This window comes from Centruroides sculpturatus, unplaced genomic scaffold, assembly GCF_000671375.1.
Source record: "Centruroides sculpturatus isolate CEXI.00-Female unplaced genomic scaffold, Cexi_2.0 scaffold106, whole genome shotgun sequence".
NCBI classification, from domain to species: Eukaryota; Metazoa; Arthropoda; class Arachnida; order Scorpiones; family Buthidae; genus Centruroides; species Centruroides sculpturatus.
In genome coordinates, this window is record NW_019384517.1 from 840,419 (window position 1) to 857,476 (window position 17,058).

Consider the following 17,058-nt stretch of genomic DNA (forward strand, 5'->3'; position numbering starts at 1 on the left):
TATATATATATATATTTATAAACACAATTCACAGCAATTTACAAAATGATCAATTTCATTTGTGCTATCTTCATTTTCAGAAGAAATGTCTTCTGCAGGAATGTTAAATGCTATACAAATATTATGTAAAATAGCACAAGCCATCACTATTTTTGCTGATTTTTCTGGAAGATACTGTAATCCTCCAGCTGACATCAAGTTAAGGCATCTGAATCTAATAATTAAAAATAATAATTATAATATTTAATTTTGTAAAACTAATAAATTGTTAGTAAGAAAAATGTGAGAATTTTTCATACCTCTGCTTTAAAACACCAAAACATCTTTCAATGGTGTTTCTGGCCTTTCTGTGTGCTTCATTGTAACTCAGTTCAGCTGCTGCTGATGGATTAACTATAGGTGTAAACAGCCATGGTTGTAATGGATAAGCACTGTCTCCTGTAAACATAATTTAGAGAATGGTATTTACTTTTTCATACCAAATTAATAGGAAAATAATGTCCTTACATTTTTGTTTTAGTTTGGAATTACACGATTCTGAAATACTTAAAAAACAATATGTCTGTTAAGTATATGCTTACCAAGCAACCATAATCCTCTTCCTATTACTTTGTCTTCAAAATTTTCCCGCAGACTGGAATTTTTCCAGATAAAGGCATCATGTGTGGACCCCGGATACAAAGGGTTAATATTTAAAATTCTCAACTGAGAATCACACACCTAAAAGCATAATTTTAGTCTTATAAACAACTATTACTCAATTGTAATATCTTGTATTTAAGTGATATTGATATTGAAATGAGTGATTTGACATAGCAATTTAAAGATACCACTTTATTATAGACATTAATTTTATTTACAGTTAGATGGTTAATTTGTAAAAATACTTACAACTTTAACATTAATAGAATGAGATCCTTTCCTATTTATGAATTATTCTTCATTATATTTGGAAGCTGGAGGTGCCTTGATTACAATATGAGTGCAATCAACAGCTCCTGCAATAAGTAAAGAAATAGTAAAAATCATCATATAATTAAATAAGAAACTTTATCATTTTATACACTAATTTTAAAATTATAAATTGTAACAGCTATTTAAAAAAATATCCCACAAATTTGTTCACGTAGGTCTACACGTTATAAAGAAGTTAATTACATACTATATTATATTCTAATGAACAAATAAAAACAATTTACTTACCTACAACTCCCAGCATTTGACTAATAGCAAAAAATCCGAACGACACATCCAATTGTGGTTCTCTACTCCAAGGAAAAAAAAATTTTATATCCCAATGGGCGCATAATACTGTTTACTACAGGTGGCATAATTCAAGACACCATAGACTGTGCAACTTTAAGTTGGCAGTGATTGCCAATATTTCTTTGAAATCCACCAGAAGCAAAAAATTGTAAAGTTATCAATAACTGAATTTCTGGTGGAATTTCTGGTGGAATAAATAAATAAATAAAAATAAACAAATAAACTTAAATAAATAATAATGCCATCATCATGGATACATATATTAACTTGTGTCAGTATAAAATGACTTCCAAGCAGTTGCCAAACCTTCTGCATCTTTATGATTAATACCTTCCGTGGCTATATGCACTTTATGTATTTCTATTTTTTCAAGATGCTTCATTGCTTGTAATGATCTCATGGCCCTAACGATCGCCGCAGGATTCCAGTATACGGTTACATCCTGTTGTTTGGTAAATGCTGCCAGAACAGTACTACCAATGTTCCTACCTACAGAATATTTATGCTCATTTATTCTTTGTTTTAAACTTTGCATAGTTGCCCCAACATACATGAGGTCAGAATTAAACCGACGATCTTTTAAAGGTATAGAATATATACCCGTCAAGTTATTTTGATTATCCTTCTTGTCATTCCTCAACATTCTATACACAGTTGGATTGCGTCAATATATTATTCGTAGCTTATTTTTATTGGCAACTTTCCTAACTATCTTGTTTCGAAATGGAAAATAATTAATTACCACATTTTTTCTCTGATCAATTTCAGGAGGCTGCTGGTTTTGCTTCTGTAGTCTTTTAATAAGTGCCTCACTCTCCTTTCTGTGGTATCCTTGTTGCACCGCTGCCTTTTGTATGTAATCTAATTTTTCATATGTATCATATAAACTCGTGCAGTGGGTGTATGCTCTTTTAATCCACGCTCTAAACGCTGCATATTTAACGTGCTTAGTATCTGTCGAATTCTTTGGGATGATAATAGGTTGATAAACCTATTATCATCCCAAATGATAATAGGTTGATAAACCTATTATCATCCCAAACTGATTTGGAGTAACTGATGAAGGCCGCTAAAATTGGTCGAAAACGTTTTTAGAGAATTAAATGTTTTTGCTGGACTGTTAAAAAAGGTGTTGTTTACTTATGTTATTGTTTCAATAAAACAGGAATTTACAAATTAAGATTGTTTATCAACATTTAATCTAATCCCATTTAGTAGTCACTCTTACCAAAAACTTATTACATGGTATTTCAAAAGTGATATGGTAATCTTTGTGTCTTTTATTACATAGATATATTGTTTCTGTAGGATGATGGATATTTTCACAAACAATACTTACTATTTTGTTCTCTATTTCTTCTTTTGTTTGAATATTAGAATAAAAAATGTTTATATTTTTTATTAAATAATGCTTGATTATTTCCACTCCTAGTCTTACAGCTTTTGTCTTGTCTCTGATGATTTCATTTGGATTTTTGTTAGAATTTTCTTCTTATTTGACAGAAAAATGCTAATTATAAATTGGGGTAACCATTCTTTTAACATCTTCAATTGGAGCTTCTAGTGGTTGAGGATCAAAAGTAGCATTTAAATTAAAATCGTGAAAGAATTGTTCTAAACAACTAATAGTAACTGACGGCTGCAAATTGTTCAAAATCATCTTTCACTGTTTCATTCTGTATAAAAGGATAATCTAGATTTGCACTGAGCTAGATTATTATAAGGATTGCTAAGATCCAGCACTAACGGTCTTTGCATTCTTATATAATAATTCACTTTGTTGAAACTATAATGCTCGTCGAACACAATATTTAAATTGTCTAAATTTTTCATCAATTGCAAGATTTCACAGAATGCTCTCAATATGGACACAGTAGAATATTTTCTTTCTTTCTCCTTGGCCCAACCTTTCCTTGTAGGCTACATGGCTGCATATGAAACAGTTCTGGAACATTTTAAAGAAATAAATGGTGATCGACCAAAAGTTTTTTTTGGAAATGACTATGTCTTTTTAATTATTAAAAAAATATTTATCATCTAGCAAAATTTTAAAATTAAAAAATTTTGTAATAATTTGCCACTGGAGAATAAGGATAAGCTACATTTACAGCACAAATTTTCAAGTGGCTATAAGGATCCGAAACTCCTGAACGGAGAAGGATGAAAACTCAAGACATCAAAAGGTCACCAATTCCAATTTTTTACAAATTGTTATATTTTAAATTGGGTTATTTCTGTATTTTAAGTAACTATTTCATTTGTGGCCATGTAGCCTACAAGGAAAGGTCGGGTCGCCTGAAGTTTATTCTGGAACATTTAAAAGAAATAAATGGTGATCAACCAAAAGTTTTTTTGGAAACGACTATGTCTTTTTATTTATTAAAAAAATATTTATCATCCAGCGAAATTTTAAGAATAAAGATTTATTCCAAAATTTTGCTAACCTCATAAAGTTATGTGCAAATTTCGATTGCTTCCTTATGAAGTCTGTTTGAGTTTTGTCCAAATTATTACTGAATTTATAAACATTTATAGAAGGATTATTTAGATTTCTTATTCTTTGCATTACCAGCTCTTTTTGCAAATTTTGTCTTGACTATGTCATATTTGATATTGTTTATTATTACTTGAAGAGAATTCCGATTTCTGATGATTTTGCCATTAAAATTCTCTTTCATTGATAGAACATCTTTGAAATCATAAATGACAATGTCATAAGTGTGAGGATTCGAGTCCAGACTTTCTGTGTGTTTATATTATTGCATCATAAGATCACATTGTAGCCATACTTTCATTCAATAACTGTCAACTCTTACATCTGGGAGCTAAACATCTGCTAAGTTCTCAGGCTTAATAAAGAAGCTTTCTCATCACCTTTTGACCTAATATCTCAATTTCAACAATACAACCTTAGGACAGAACAACAAAGTGGCAGTTGTCACAAGTTAATTGAGCGGACCACTCAAGTTTTTCCTGTGCTAAAATATTTGGATATTTCCTTGCCTTTGGATACCTCCTCACCTAATAACTAGTTACCTAAGAACTGTTTTCTTTTGTGTCCGACTGACGTGCAGAAGATCAAGATTTTGTACAGGTATTTATCGCCACACGAAACTTATGTAAACTCTCTCTCTCTCAAGAACCGCAGAACTGTAACAGAAATCTTAAATCTAATTTAATGTTTATTTTATATCTATTGTAGCCAAGATTCCTAAAAACTTAGCCTAGTTAAAATCAATATCTTTTATATCCTGTATGGCCTATAGTTATCAATTAAACCGTTGTTACGTAAAAGCGTCTCTGAGTAAGTCACTTCCGGTGCACTGCCCCTCCTTCCATTCCATCCGTTCGCTCACACACATGCTCAAACGAAACGGTTTCTCTGTCTAGCTGTGAAGACACAGTGGTGTCAGTCCTGACGAAACTTGTCACTGCGATCTTTGCTGACGCGATATCGACCCTTCGGTCACGTGGTGCTGAAGTATAGGGAGGCCTTTCGGCATTGTCACATAAGACAGTAGAACGTCGTTAATAAAAATCACACAGTCAAAATCAAAATTTACTTTAACTGCTGTATTTATCTTGATGCTGCCACATATTTTTACTCTGTCAATCTTGAACTGGGTTTTAGTCGTGAGAAGTTGAAATACCTTCCTTGTATTTGTTCTTCCTTCTCTTTAAGTTTTTCTGGATGGTCTTAAATTAATCGATAATTTTGTCAATTTCTTTTCTGACGTATGTTCTGATATTTTGAAAATGATGCATAAGTTCTAATCAACCGTTAACTTCGAATTTCATACTTTCAAAGACAATAGTATTGACAGTCTGTACCAAAAATAAGTTTAAGAAAATTTCATAAAATTTAAAGATATTAATTCATTGCGAAAAGTATTTAACATTAATATTTACTCAGACGGATAAGTTCTTAAATATCGGTTATATCGTTAGCTTATATATGCTGGAAGAAGAGATCGGACCAGGTCTGGTTAGCATAATTGACAATGCATCTGCATGGTAAGCAGGATTTGCAAGTTTGAGTCATGCTTTGGGTTGATTCTTTTCTTCCAGTAATTCTAAAATTATTAAATTTATCAGAAGATGGTGCCTAACGCCTAACTCTAATGCCAAATTGTCTATTAAATTATTAGTATTACAGCCATTTCTAGCCCAATAATATTTGGTTTTGGTTGATGTATAGTGTTAAATATTGGATTTTTTAATTTATATCAATGAAATTTGCTTATTAATTTTGTTTGTAGTTTCTCAATCCTATGTTAAAAGTATATAAGCCAGCTGGAAAACGAAAAGAATTCCTTTAAAAATATTAAAAATTTTTCAATTTGTATTGATAAAATATTTTGCGATTATTGCAATAAAAACTGAGTTTCAATGTCTTGTTGTTGAGATTAATTATTATATGTTAAAATGGCATAATTCTAAAACACATCTGCTTCTTTTTTTGTGGGAAGAGCTTAACTCTGCCTCTGAGTATCTGTAGATGACAACGGGTGTAATAGCAGCATTTCACGAGCCTCTGTTGCCAACTTCCAGTCATTTTTACATTGTTAAAAGTAACATTGAGGTTTTTTCAAACAATTACAGTATAATGAAAATTTTAATTATGTCAAACAGGGTGGCAGAAACAATCAGCAGCGATGCTCACATTACATCACTTAATGTTCACTTTACACTGTCCCCTCAATGTGAGTTTCTATCAGTGGTGATGCGACCTCCCAGAGATGGTTTAGTAATTCTTCTTTACCATCTCAGGGATCAGAACGTTCACTCATGTCTTTGCTGAGCATGGTGGCCCTTATGCCAGAAAGAGCAATACTTGTAGTTGAGGGGCAACATAACGTCTCAACACACTGCTTTGGCCTCTGCTTCGGATAAACGGGAGGCTCAAATTAGGCTCCATTTGAGTCAATCGGCTGGTTGCTGAGTCATTCTTGACCTTGGCCTGGAGTCAGCTGATCGATGCAGACTGGGCGGACACGTCAGACAAGATGTGCTCTTCTTGACTGCATTGTGAGGGTATAGCTCCAGGGAAACCCTGGTGTGACAGTCTATGGGAGTCTCCCATGTGATTATTGTTGGGCCCCGTGGTGGGTGGGGTCACTAGGAGCTGAATATATTTTTATAAATATGGATTCTCTAAAATCTAAAACATCAAATATACCACCAAGAGATGTCAATTCCCTCAATCAACCAGCCTACCTTATCGTTCATGCTACGAGAGAAACACCTTTGTCTAAACGTTTTCCCTTTTTAATTCAGAAACTTTTTTAATCAACCATTGGGCACCTTAAAAAAATCCAAAAATTGAGGTCAGGACTTGTAGAAACAGCCTCCCCTCGACAGTCAGAAAAACTTTTGAAAATGAAGTCTCTAGGAGACATACTAGTCACTATCACACCACACACAAGTTTGAACTCATCATATGGTGTGATCTCTGAAATCGATCTGATGTCTGAGGAAGAATCAGATATTCAGATCGGCCTTTCAGATCAAGGAGTTACTGCTGTACGACACATCTCCATTCGTCGTGATGGAAAGATAATTCATACAAAACATATAATCGTCACATTTAATAAATCAACATTACCATCTTTTTTTACCGCAGGATATTTGCGCTGTCCAGTTCGCACATATATTCCAAATCCGCTGCGTTGTTTCAAATGCCAGCGATTTCGACATTCCCAAACACCTTGAGGCAAAAGTTTATGTGCACAGTATGAAGTTGAAGGCCACCAGAGTACTGAGTGTACCAGCACTGCATGCTGTGTAAACTGCAAAGATGCCCATCCTGCCTACTTCCGAAAATGCACTGCATGGCAGAGACAGAAAGAAATTCAGCGATTGAAGACTGTTCATAATATATCTTACCCGGAGGCACATCGCATGGTCACTTTAAGTGCACCAGTGAAACAGAAGAAATTTGTTGCTGTTCTGAAATCCACAAAGACATGTGGAGTTCAGACAAACATTTCTGTTTTACCAAATGAATCTCTGACTCGTCATGAAAAATGTCTGCTGATACCATCTACCAAAGCAACAGGAAAAGAGAATAACAAGACAAAATCATTCTTACCTAAAACAGGGGTAACAACTAGGAATGTGGGTTCCAAAAAAGCCAGTAAGAACCCACTTAATAAACAATGAAAGCAGTCCTCTCTAAATCTAAAAAATCAGAGACTCAGTCTATGAGTGAGTTCTCTGACTTTTCTGATGAAGAGACTAATAGAGAGGTTGAGGCGCACGTTTTAAACGTGTAAACGTGTACGTGTGACGTTCGGCGCCGCTTTCCCGTAAGCCTAAAAGTTTGACAATGGTGTTTGGATAGTCGGTGGAATCACGCTCGACATTTCAAACACCATCGTCAAACTTTTAGGCTTACGGGAAAGCGGCGCCGAACGTCACACGTACACGTTTACACGTTTAAAACGTGCGCCTCAACCTCTCTAATAAGGTGGTGACATCACCAACATCATCTCCAAAAGAAAAATTTCCTGTGAAATTAAAGAGGGATAACCTTGCTAAAAATGCTGACTCAAACACATAATGGATTATAAAATAATCCAATGGAACTGTTGTTGTTTCCGCAACAACTTTTCTCACATTAAACTCTTGACATCATTCAACTCATCTCTCTGCATGGCACTCCAGGAGACTCATTTGAAACCTGGAGAAAGAATTACTTTAAAAGGATTTGATCTCTACTGCAAGGATGATGATAGCCACAACCGTGCCAGTGGCGGTGTGGCTATACTGGTTTCAAATCGCATTCCATCTTTACCAGTACAAATAACAACTGATTTGCAAGAATGTGGCAGACAGAATTTCTATTGGAGTAACTGTCACAGTTTGTTCTATATACTTTCCAGCAGATGTCAGAGTCAATGAGGATGAATTGGATGCATTAGTTGAACAGCTGCCTACTCCATTCTTTTTACTGGATGATTTTAATGGCCATAATCCAATGTGGGGCAGACCGAACATCAACCACCAAGGCAGAGCCATTGAAAGATTCATAGGCAATCAGCAATTATATTTATTTAATACTGGAGAAGTGACATACTTCCATGCCTCAAAAAGAACATTTACTGCCATTGATCTATCTTTAGCAAGTCCAAACCTGTTTTTAGCATTTACATAGAAGGTTGGATCTAATCCACTCTCTAGTGACCACTTCTCAATATTTCTAAAATACCGAGGTAGAGAAAGCTGTGAAACAGCCCGTCCACCACGCTGGAAACTGGAAACAGCAGATTGGCCTGCATTTTCCTCTTTGGCTAACATCACAGAGGAAATGGTCAATACTGCTGATATCAATGATGCAGTTGAAGTTGTCACTTCCATTATTATTCAGGCAGCCGAAAAAACAATGGGAAAAACATCAACCAGATATCCAAAGCATCCGAAACCATGGTGGTATCAGAATTGCGAGGCAGCGTTTAAAAAACAAAAGAAAGCATGGGAGATTTCCAGAAGATACCCCACTGCTAGTAATTTGATTGCTTTTCAAAAAGCAAAGGCAAATGCTAGAAGAAATAGAAGGCAAAGCCAAAGGGATTCTTGGAGGAAGTATGTTTCTAGCATAACCTTTAACACCAGTTTAAAAGTAGTTTGGGATAAAATCCATAAATTTAATGGGAAATATGCTACTTATTCTCTGTCCATGCTGGAAAATAATGGCTTAGTAATCAGCGATATACAGGGTATTGCTTATACGTTGGGTAAAACGTTTTTTTCATCATCTAGCAATATTATATATCGAAGGAATTTTCAGGTTTATAAAGCCCAAAGTGAAAAACAAAATTTAAATTTCCATACCTCATCTAATGAAAAATATATGTGCCATTCACCATCATAGAACTATATACAACGATCTCTTGCTCGGGGAATACTGCTGTAGGACCGGATAAAATTTACTACAGCATGATTAAAAATCTGTCTGACAATTCCCTTTGTAATCTTCTGAATCTGTTTAACAGAATATGGACAGAACATACTTTTCCTGATTCTTGGAGGTTATCTATTATTATTTCCATTCCCAAGCTAGATAAAGATTGCAAGAATCCCTCTAATTACAGACCAATCTCTCTGACTAGTTGCCTGTGTAAACTCTTCGAGAGAATGGTAAAGAGATGCCAGATGTTATTCCTAGAGGAAAAGAACTATTTCTCACCACATCAGAGTGGATTCTGTAGGAACAGAAGTATTACGGACAATTTAGTAATCCTTGAAACATCTATACGCGAAGCGTTTGTTAGACGACAGCACTTAATGTCTGTGTTTTTTGATATAGAGAAGGCCTACGATTGATGCTAGAGATATGGGATATTCTGTGATTTGCATGAATTCGGATTATGGGATTATATGCCGACTTTTTATAAAAAAACTTCCTACAGAATTGAAGATTTTAACTCAGGATGGGCAACAAACTATCTAGGCTCTTCACACAAGAAGGTGTTCCTCAAGGATGTATTTTGAGTGTGACTCTGTTCCTAATCAAAATTAACAGCATAGCTAAGTGTCTCCCTCCTAGTGTAAAACTCTCTGTACGTGGATGAGTTTCAGATCTCCTGCCTGTCTAGTAACATGAGTTTCATCGAGAGACAACTGCAAACCTTTCTAAATTTCATAGACAATTGGTCGAAGACCAATGGTTTTACCTTTTACACAGAGAAGCCCTCGTGCATCCACTTTTGCTGAAGGCATGGTTTTCACCTGTATCCGGAAATTTTCCTAAATGGGGATAAAATCCCAATTGTGAATGAGATACGATTTTGGGTGTTTCTTTTGACCAAAAACTGACATTTTTGCCACACTTGCGCAATTTGAAGAGTAGATGTCTAAAATTTCTGAACATTTTAAAGGTACTATGCTGCTCATCCTGGGTAGCAGACAAATGTTTTATGCTCAGAATTTATAGGGCCCTTGTTTGCTCTGAGCTGGATTACGGATGCATTTTGTATGGCTCTGCGCAAGAATCTACTTTTCTTATGCTGGATCTAGTCCACATTAAGCATTGCATTTGTGCACTGGTACCTTTTGCACCTCTCCTGTACAAAGTTTGTACATGGATGCTTATGAGCTTCACTATCTCTTAAGAGAGAACAGTTGTCTCTTTTTTATTACATTAAACAGAAATCTCAGAATAAACTTTCAGCTGATTGTTCAGATACTCAGCTGATAAGATTATTTGCAGCTCGGACAGGTAGTGTTTTTACATTCGACATAAGAATGGAGAATGTAAGCAGCACGATTGACTTGGACACAAGTAACATTTCACAGATTGAGGTTAATAGCAATTTTACCTTGGTAAATTCCAGCGATAAATGTTGACTTAAGCTTAAGGTAGTTCCCCAAAGAAACTACACCCAAATACATCTATAGACAGCACTTTGCAGAAATTCAATGTCGTGAGAGGAATTTAATTCCCATATACATCAATGGATTGAAATTGAAAGACTATTTTGGCTTAGCCTTCATCTGCCAAGATGAAATCATGGCAGAACCAATATCAACGAATTCGTCCATATTCATTGCAGAACTGCAGGCTATTTACCTAGCCTTAAAGTATGTAATCAGTAAAGGTCATCATTGCTGCATGGTTTACATTGACTCAGTTAGAGCACTTCAGGCTTTGATCTCGCAGGAACCTAGTTCTCACTCTATAGTGATTAAAATTCAGAAACTAATTTTTCATCTTACTACGTGCAACTCCTTTATAAAGTTATGTTGGGTCTCAGGCCACGTGGGTATAAGAGGAAATTAAGATGCTGACACAGCTGCAAAGTCAGCAAGTCCTTCACCGCATAAAATGCGTATTGAAGGAGCTGATTTGAAGCTAGTCGTTAAAAACCGATTAGCAGAGAGATGGCAAATTATGTGGAATGCACAAATCCACAATAAACTACACGAGATCAAACCTACGATAGAAAATTGGACATGCAACAAACAGTATGACAGGAGATCTGAAGTTGTTTATTACTCACTTGAGAATTGGACACACTCGACTGACTCATCAATACCTTTTGAAGGGTGAAGATTAGCCAGTATGTGAGTATTGCAACTGCATTCTAAGTGTAAAACACATACTTTGCAACTGCATTGCTTTTGATCAAAGATGTAGACAACATTTCGCAAATGCAAGTTTGAGAGAGATTTTGGGCCAGAAGCCAAATGTTGACAAATTATTGAACTTTTTGAAAGTTAATGATATTTATAAGCATATTTAATTATTTATCTAGCTTATATATACTTTGTTGACTATTTATATATTTATTCATTAATATATTTATATATTTTGTTATAATTTACATGTGCATTGTTGTATATTTTTGTTATTGGTTTTGTTATTTATTATTTTATTTACTTATTTATTTATATTTAATATTTTACATTATTTATTTATTTATATAATTATACCATTTGACATGGCGCAGCTTGGCCTATGTGGCCCTTGCGCCAATAAAACCTAACCAACCAACCGCCGTCCACTGTGCTACTTTGCGATGTGAACAAGGTAAAGCAATGGTGGCTTCCACCGTGCACAGTCAGTAAGTAATCCAATGAATTTTCACTTATAGCTCTTATTATACGCGTCTCCCCCAAATATTTTTGTGTTTAGGACACATCTACTAAAGAGGTGTCTTAAGAGAGCAAAATTAGAAAAAAAGGGCCCATGAAGTAAGGATAAACGATTCTGGTTTTGTATCGCAACAAGAAGCATGAAGTTGGCCAAAGACGTTAACATAGAAGAGCTTGGGAGAGAAACGCATGGATTTGTTGCAATAATTATTTATTAATATGTTGGGCATTATTTTGACACAGCATTTCATTAATTGAATTCTATTTTTCTTACAACTGCAAATATTATTTTGGAAACAAAATACATTATTTTCAACTAATTTATTCATTACTAAACTTACTAAAGCTATTTTTCCATTTTTCAGTGCCAAAAATACACATTCATAATCATTCAGAATGGTATTTATGCATATTACAACAACAAATTCTTGTGGCCATTTAAGGCCACCTCTGTCAATTATCTTCAGATATTTTGCTAAATCATCATCTGTGCATTCATACTCTAGTGGAGAATTACATGCTAGTAATGATTTTCATTGCTCGCAAGAAGTTTTCTTAATTATTAAATATGCAACATATCCTGCAGTGTAAATCAGAACTGACTGTTCTGTTCTGTAATAATAATATCAGGTTTTTCTATTATGCCTTCAAATGCTTCTTTAACATCAAAATCAAATCTATCTAACTCTGCAGTATTAGCACAAGATTCAAGAAATGCTCTAATTTGAAAATTTCCAATTTTGGATGATATCATATTTAGCAAGCTTATTAATTTCAGTTTTCTTTTTGATTCAATAACTTCAGAAACAGAAATATGATAGTTACTTCCTGACATCTGTCTATACTGTCCAAAGCGAGCTTCCAGCATATCTGTTTGAAATTTATCCAATATGCCAATTTACCCAATACCCAAATACCCAATAACTCATAATGTGCTCCATGTTTATTTAATATAAATTCTGTAAGTTCATACATTGCTTTAATTGTGTGCTCTAATGCTTTTTGAGTTTCTATTGTTAATTTTTCATGTTTATTACTGGACATTTGAGCAACCTGATGATTATAATTATTTTATACTCGGAGTTTAAAAAACATGTTTAAATACATGTTTTTTAAAAATATAACTTTAAAATTTGAAGTATCTGTTATTGGTTCAGAAAATTTGTCTTTTAAAATTTCTCCTTTATGTGGATGTTTAACATTTACTATTTTCAATCATTTGGAGATTATATCTAGATAGTAAGAAGTTTTCATACTGTTTTGTATTTACTGTTTGATTCTCAAAGCAGCTATATTTTTTTCATGAAATATACTGCAAACTAGTGCTACATTCTGTCTCTCTAACTTTGATGGATAAAGCATTTTCTTAGATAATTTTGGAGTTAATTTAGCTGTACTACTTTCTTGAAAATGTATTGTTTTCAGGCATTGCAAATTAGCAAAACATATTTCAGGAAGTGAATCATTATAATCAAATAAAACAGAATTTTGTAACGTAGGAAAAACAAATGTTTGCCTATTGTCATGCTGATTTAATCAGTTGTTTCTGATACATTTTAATAAATGTACTGAATCAAATAATAAAAATATTTTGACTGATGATGAATATGGATTTTGAATATTTGTTGTTAACAAACCATTACAAAATTTTTCAAACATTACACGATTAATTCTATTATTATCAGATATAATTGTTATCACTTTGTACCCACATTCTTTTAACAATTTAACACACTACATGTCATTTCATGTAATTTTATGCCAGTTAAATTTTTAACGGGAAATAATGCAACTACATCTTTGTTTTTGGAAAATACTGAAGATATCATAAAAACTTGCATTGTAGTTGCCTCGGTGTTTTCAATATTTTTTTACATGCCTTCAATTTGACCACCTTTGTACAATAATTTGGGTTTGACATAAATCTCATTCAAGAATAAATTCACAATGCATTCTTCCTTATTTAAAATTTTAGATTTTTCATGCAAGTAAGTAACATGTGAATTACTTATTCCAGATTGATAATGACCTAAATCCATTACCATTTTTTTAAGATAAACAGGATGTGGCAGTATCAATACTGAGATATTTCAAATTAGTCTGTATGCTGCAGGATATGTGAAAAAAAAATTACAAAGAAACAACAGTGTTTCTGATGAGTATTTTGGCACTTTCATTGTAAGAAGATTTATTTGTTCACAAATAAAACTTAATTTCATTGAAAGACTGGGATTTGGATCAGTTTCTAAACATTCAGTGATCAAAATGGATGCATATTTCAATTTATCACCTATATCTGACTTATATGAATTCAAATGACTTATTAATTCCTTAACGACTGTTTTAATAAAAAAGGGTCTTTTTGGAATGCCCGTTCATTTTTATTACATAAAAAAATTCTTCATTTCAATTGAAAAAAGTGGTTTTTTCGATTTTTCGAATTTCGCAAAAATTGGTACCTATATGGTAGCTTTTCCTCTGGATAGCCAACTTTACAGGGGCTACCTGCAGCCTGCGATGGTGGCTTTTCCGCGTGCTTCGCTAGCGTGCAGGAAAGCTGCCATTCGTCGGTTAGCTTTAAAATAATTTAAAAAGAAAAACATGACAAAACATAAAATGAAAATAAATTTATTGATTCAAAAACATTTATAAAATGATTACAATCATAAAATACAATATTATTTATACTATTGAAATATAATAATCTGGTATAAAGTAATAAATTATCACATAAATAAATACTATAAAAAATTAATAAAAATTAAATGTACGTAATTATTAATAAAAATATATATAAATTATTTACAGTTAAAAATAAGAAAGGAAGCAAAAAATATTTTAACATAACGATTAAATATTAATGTAAAATTTTTACGTGAAATTCTTATGTAAAAAAATAAGAATAACTTTTTTAAAATTTTTCCACAGTATGATATATTCGGAAACAGGGTGCTGCACACAATGGCACATCGCAATCTTTGCAAAAATATCACGTTTCCTTTCTTATTTTTTTGCCTGCACCGTCATGCTTAGTTTTGCATACGGCACAGTGTCTAGTGGGAGCCTTTTTTTTGTCGGTCTCCGGAAGAAGGTCCGGGAAATGTCTTTCCGTAAGTCTAAGTGGACCTGGAATTCTCGGACCTGAAGTTCTCGGCTGACCATGTTTTGTAACCCTCATTTCGGTGTGATACTTTTCTATAATTGTTTCAATAATGCTAATTCTAAAGTCTAGATGAGTTAATACGCCACCATTTTTTTCATATAAAACAAAAGCATTAAAAGTACATATATCTAATAGATGGAAAAATACTTTTTTGTAAAATTTCTTCCCTCTTTTTCTCGCCACTGGATAATCTCGAAGATGCTGATCTAATACATCAACACCTCTCATTGTGTCGTTATAGTCGACAACAACCTGTGGCTTTACAACTATTTTTCCGGCATGAGTTTCTTTGGTTACCATTTTTGGGTTGTGGACCGTAGAGAGTAAAGTGATGGCTCTTTTGTCTTGCCACTTCAGAATCATCACTTTACCTCTCTGCATCGCCACTGTTTCTCCCTTTTTCAATTTCTTATTTCTAACCTCAGCCGGAATCTGTTGTCTGGTCGTCCGCACAGTTCCGAAGAAATCCGTTTGGACTGTCACCAGATAATCAGCTAAATGTGGGGAAGAATAAAAATTATCTGTTGCCTAACAACGAGTCCGCTAAAGATAACACTATTTTTGATGTTACCGGCATATCTGTATATTTCTCGTTGAAAACTGTGTTCTTTCCAGTATATATTAAAAATTATACAGATAGCCGAATGAGGACTCACATAGCATGTAAAATTTCACACCGAAACGAGACCGTTTGAGAGGCATGTATTGTCTCCACGAAAGACGTCCTTTGAACAGCATCAAACTCTCATCCACCACTATATCTTTTTCTGGAACATATAGACGCGAAAATTTTGAACTATTGGCCAAATTTTATTCAGTTTAGGGTTTGGATGAGTTTGCGGATTATAATTTTGATTATTACTAAAATGCAAATTTTGTTTTATTTCCAAAAAACGATTTCTTGACATTAATCTTCGAAAAATTGGAGTGGAAAGTGTTTCGTTCGTGGTCCAATACATCCTCTCATCTGGTTTCTGAATTATGCCTTGCAATAATATTATACTAAAGAACATAAACATTTCCTCAATGCAAACAGGAATCTACTGCCTCCTGGATGTCTGCGGTTTCGTTACAGCGTATCTATTGGTTTCTGTCGTAATTTCGTCCACCAACTCGTTATCAAAAAATAAACGAAAGTAATCCAATGGTTCAGTAACTTGTGTTGTAGAAAACCGACACCCAGGAGACCCAGTGAATGAAAATCGTGGGGGAGGCGTTGGGAAAGTGGTGGTGTTAGCATCACACCACGATCTAGCAGCATCTCTTCCTGAGTTGTCCGAGCTGCTAGAATCGTCGATGCTTGGGACGTACGACTCAGATCTGCTGTCAGAGAGCGCCATGAAACTATCTTTGCTATCAGACATTCTACAAATAAGGAAAATATTCTAAAAACTGTCTTATTGTTTTGTTATACGCTAAAAATTACAGATTATTCTCCAGAATAAATAGAATTATCAACTTACTTGCTAGGATAAAACGGAAAACTTGACTCCAACAATAGGAGAAAAGTTTGTCAATGGAGTGTAGAAATAAGAAAAATAAATCACTTCTCAAATCGCATGGCGTGTGTGAGACGCTCGGTGAAAGTTTTTTTACCAGCATTTTTTCCGAAATTTTTCAAAACATTTCAACATATTCAAGTTTTCTAATTTTTTGGAACTGCGAAAAATGCAATAAATAACATATTCAGTGCGCGCCGAGTTTACTCGCAAAAAAGTCGTAAAGTGCCGGCGTTTCACAAACGTCAGGTAGAAAAAATTCGGATAAAAAACACGCTCACGATAATCAGTATCGTCCATCGAGTCCATCGCGTGCATCTTTTTTACTATAAATTATTATCTTTTAATATTTTGTTTTTATTTCAGGTTTGTTTTTGAGCAATTTTAAACACTTGTACATCTATAAATTCTCATTTTTGTCTGTCTATCTTTTATAAAGAATATGTAAATAAATGGTAAAATCATTCACGTGTGTTTACAAAGGTGCTGTTTTCCTTTTTTGATCTAAAACATATACATGTAACAATTTCATTT

At 33.8% G+C, this 17,058-nt stretch overlaps 1 protein-coding gene and 2 pseudogenes across 1 annotated transcript; 1 reads left to right on the forward strand and 2 right to left on the reverse strand.

Moving 5' to 3' along the window:
* Positions 1-15: 15 nt before the first annotated feature.
* LOC111622622 lies at positions 16-1,909 on the reverse strand (annotated as a pseudogene).
* Positions 1,910-8,548: 6,639 nt separating this feature from the next.
* LOC111622615 lies at positions 8,549-9,161 on the forward strand. Its single transcript, XM_023365026.1, has one exon. The coding sequence runs from the start codon at positions 8,576-8,578 to the stop codon at positions 9,137-9,139; it is 564 nt and encodes a 187-aa protein (XP_023220794.1). The 5' UTR covers positions 8,549-8,575; the 3' UTR covers positions 9,140-9,161.
* A 5,613-nt stretch (positions 9,162-14,774) lies between these two features.
* LOC111622610 lies at positions 14,775-16,576 on the reverse strand (annotated as a pseudogene).
* Between the last annotated feature and the right edge of the window lie 482 nt (positions 16,577-17,058).

Excerpts from the sequence above, each read along its gene's own strand:
- LOC111622615 (XM_023365026.1), top strand. The coding sequence starts at position 8,576 with ATGGTCAATACTGCTGATATCAATGATGCAGTTGAAGTTGTCACTTCC.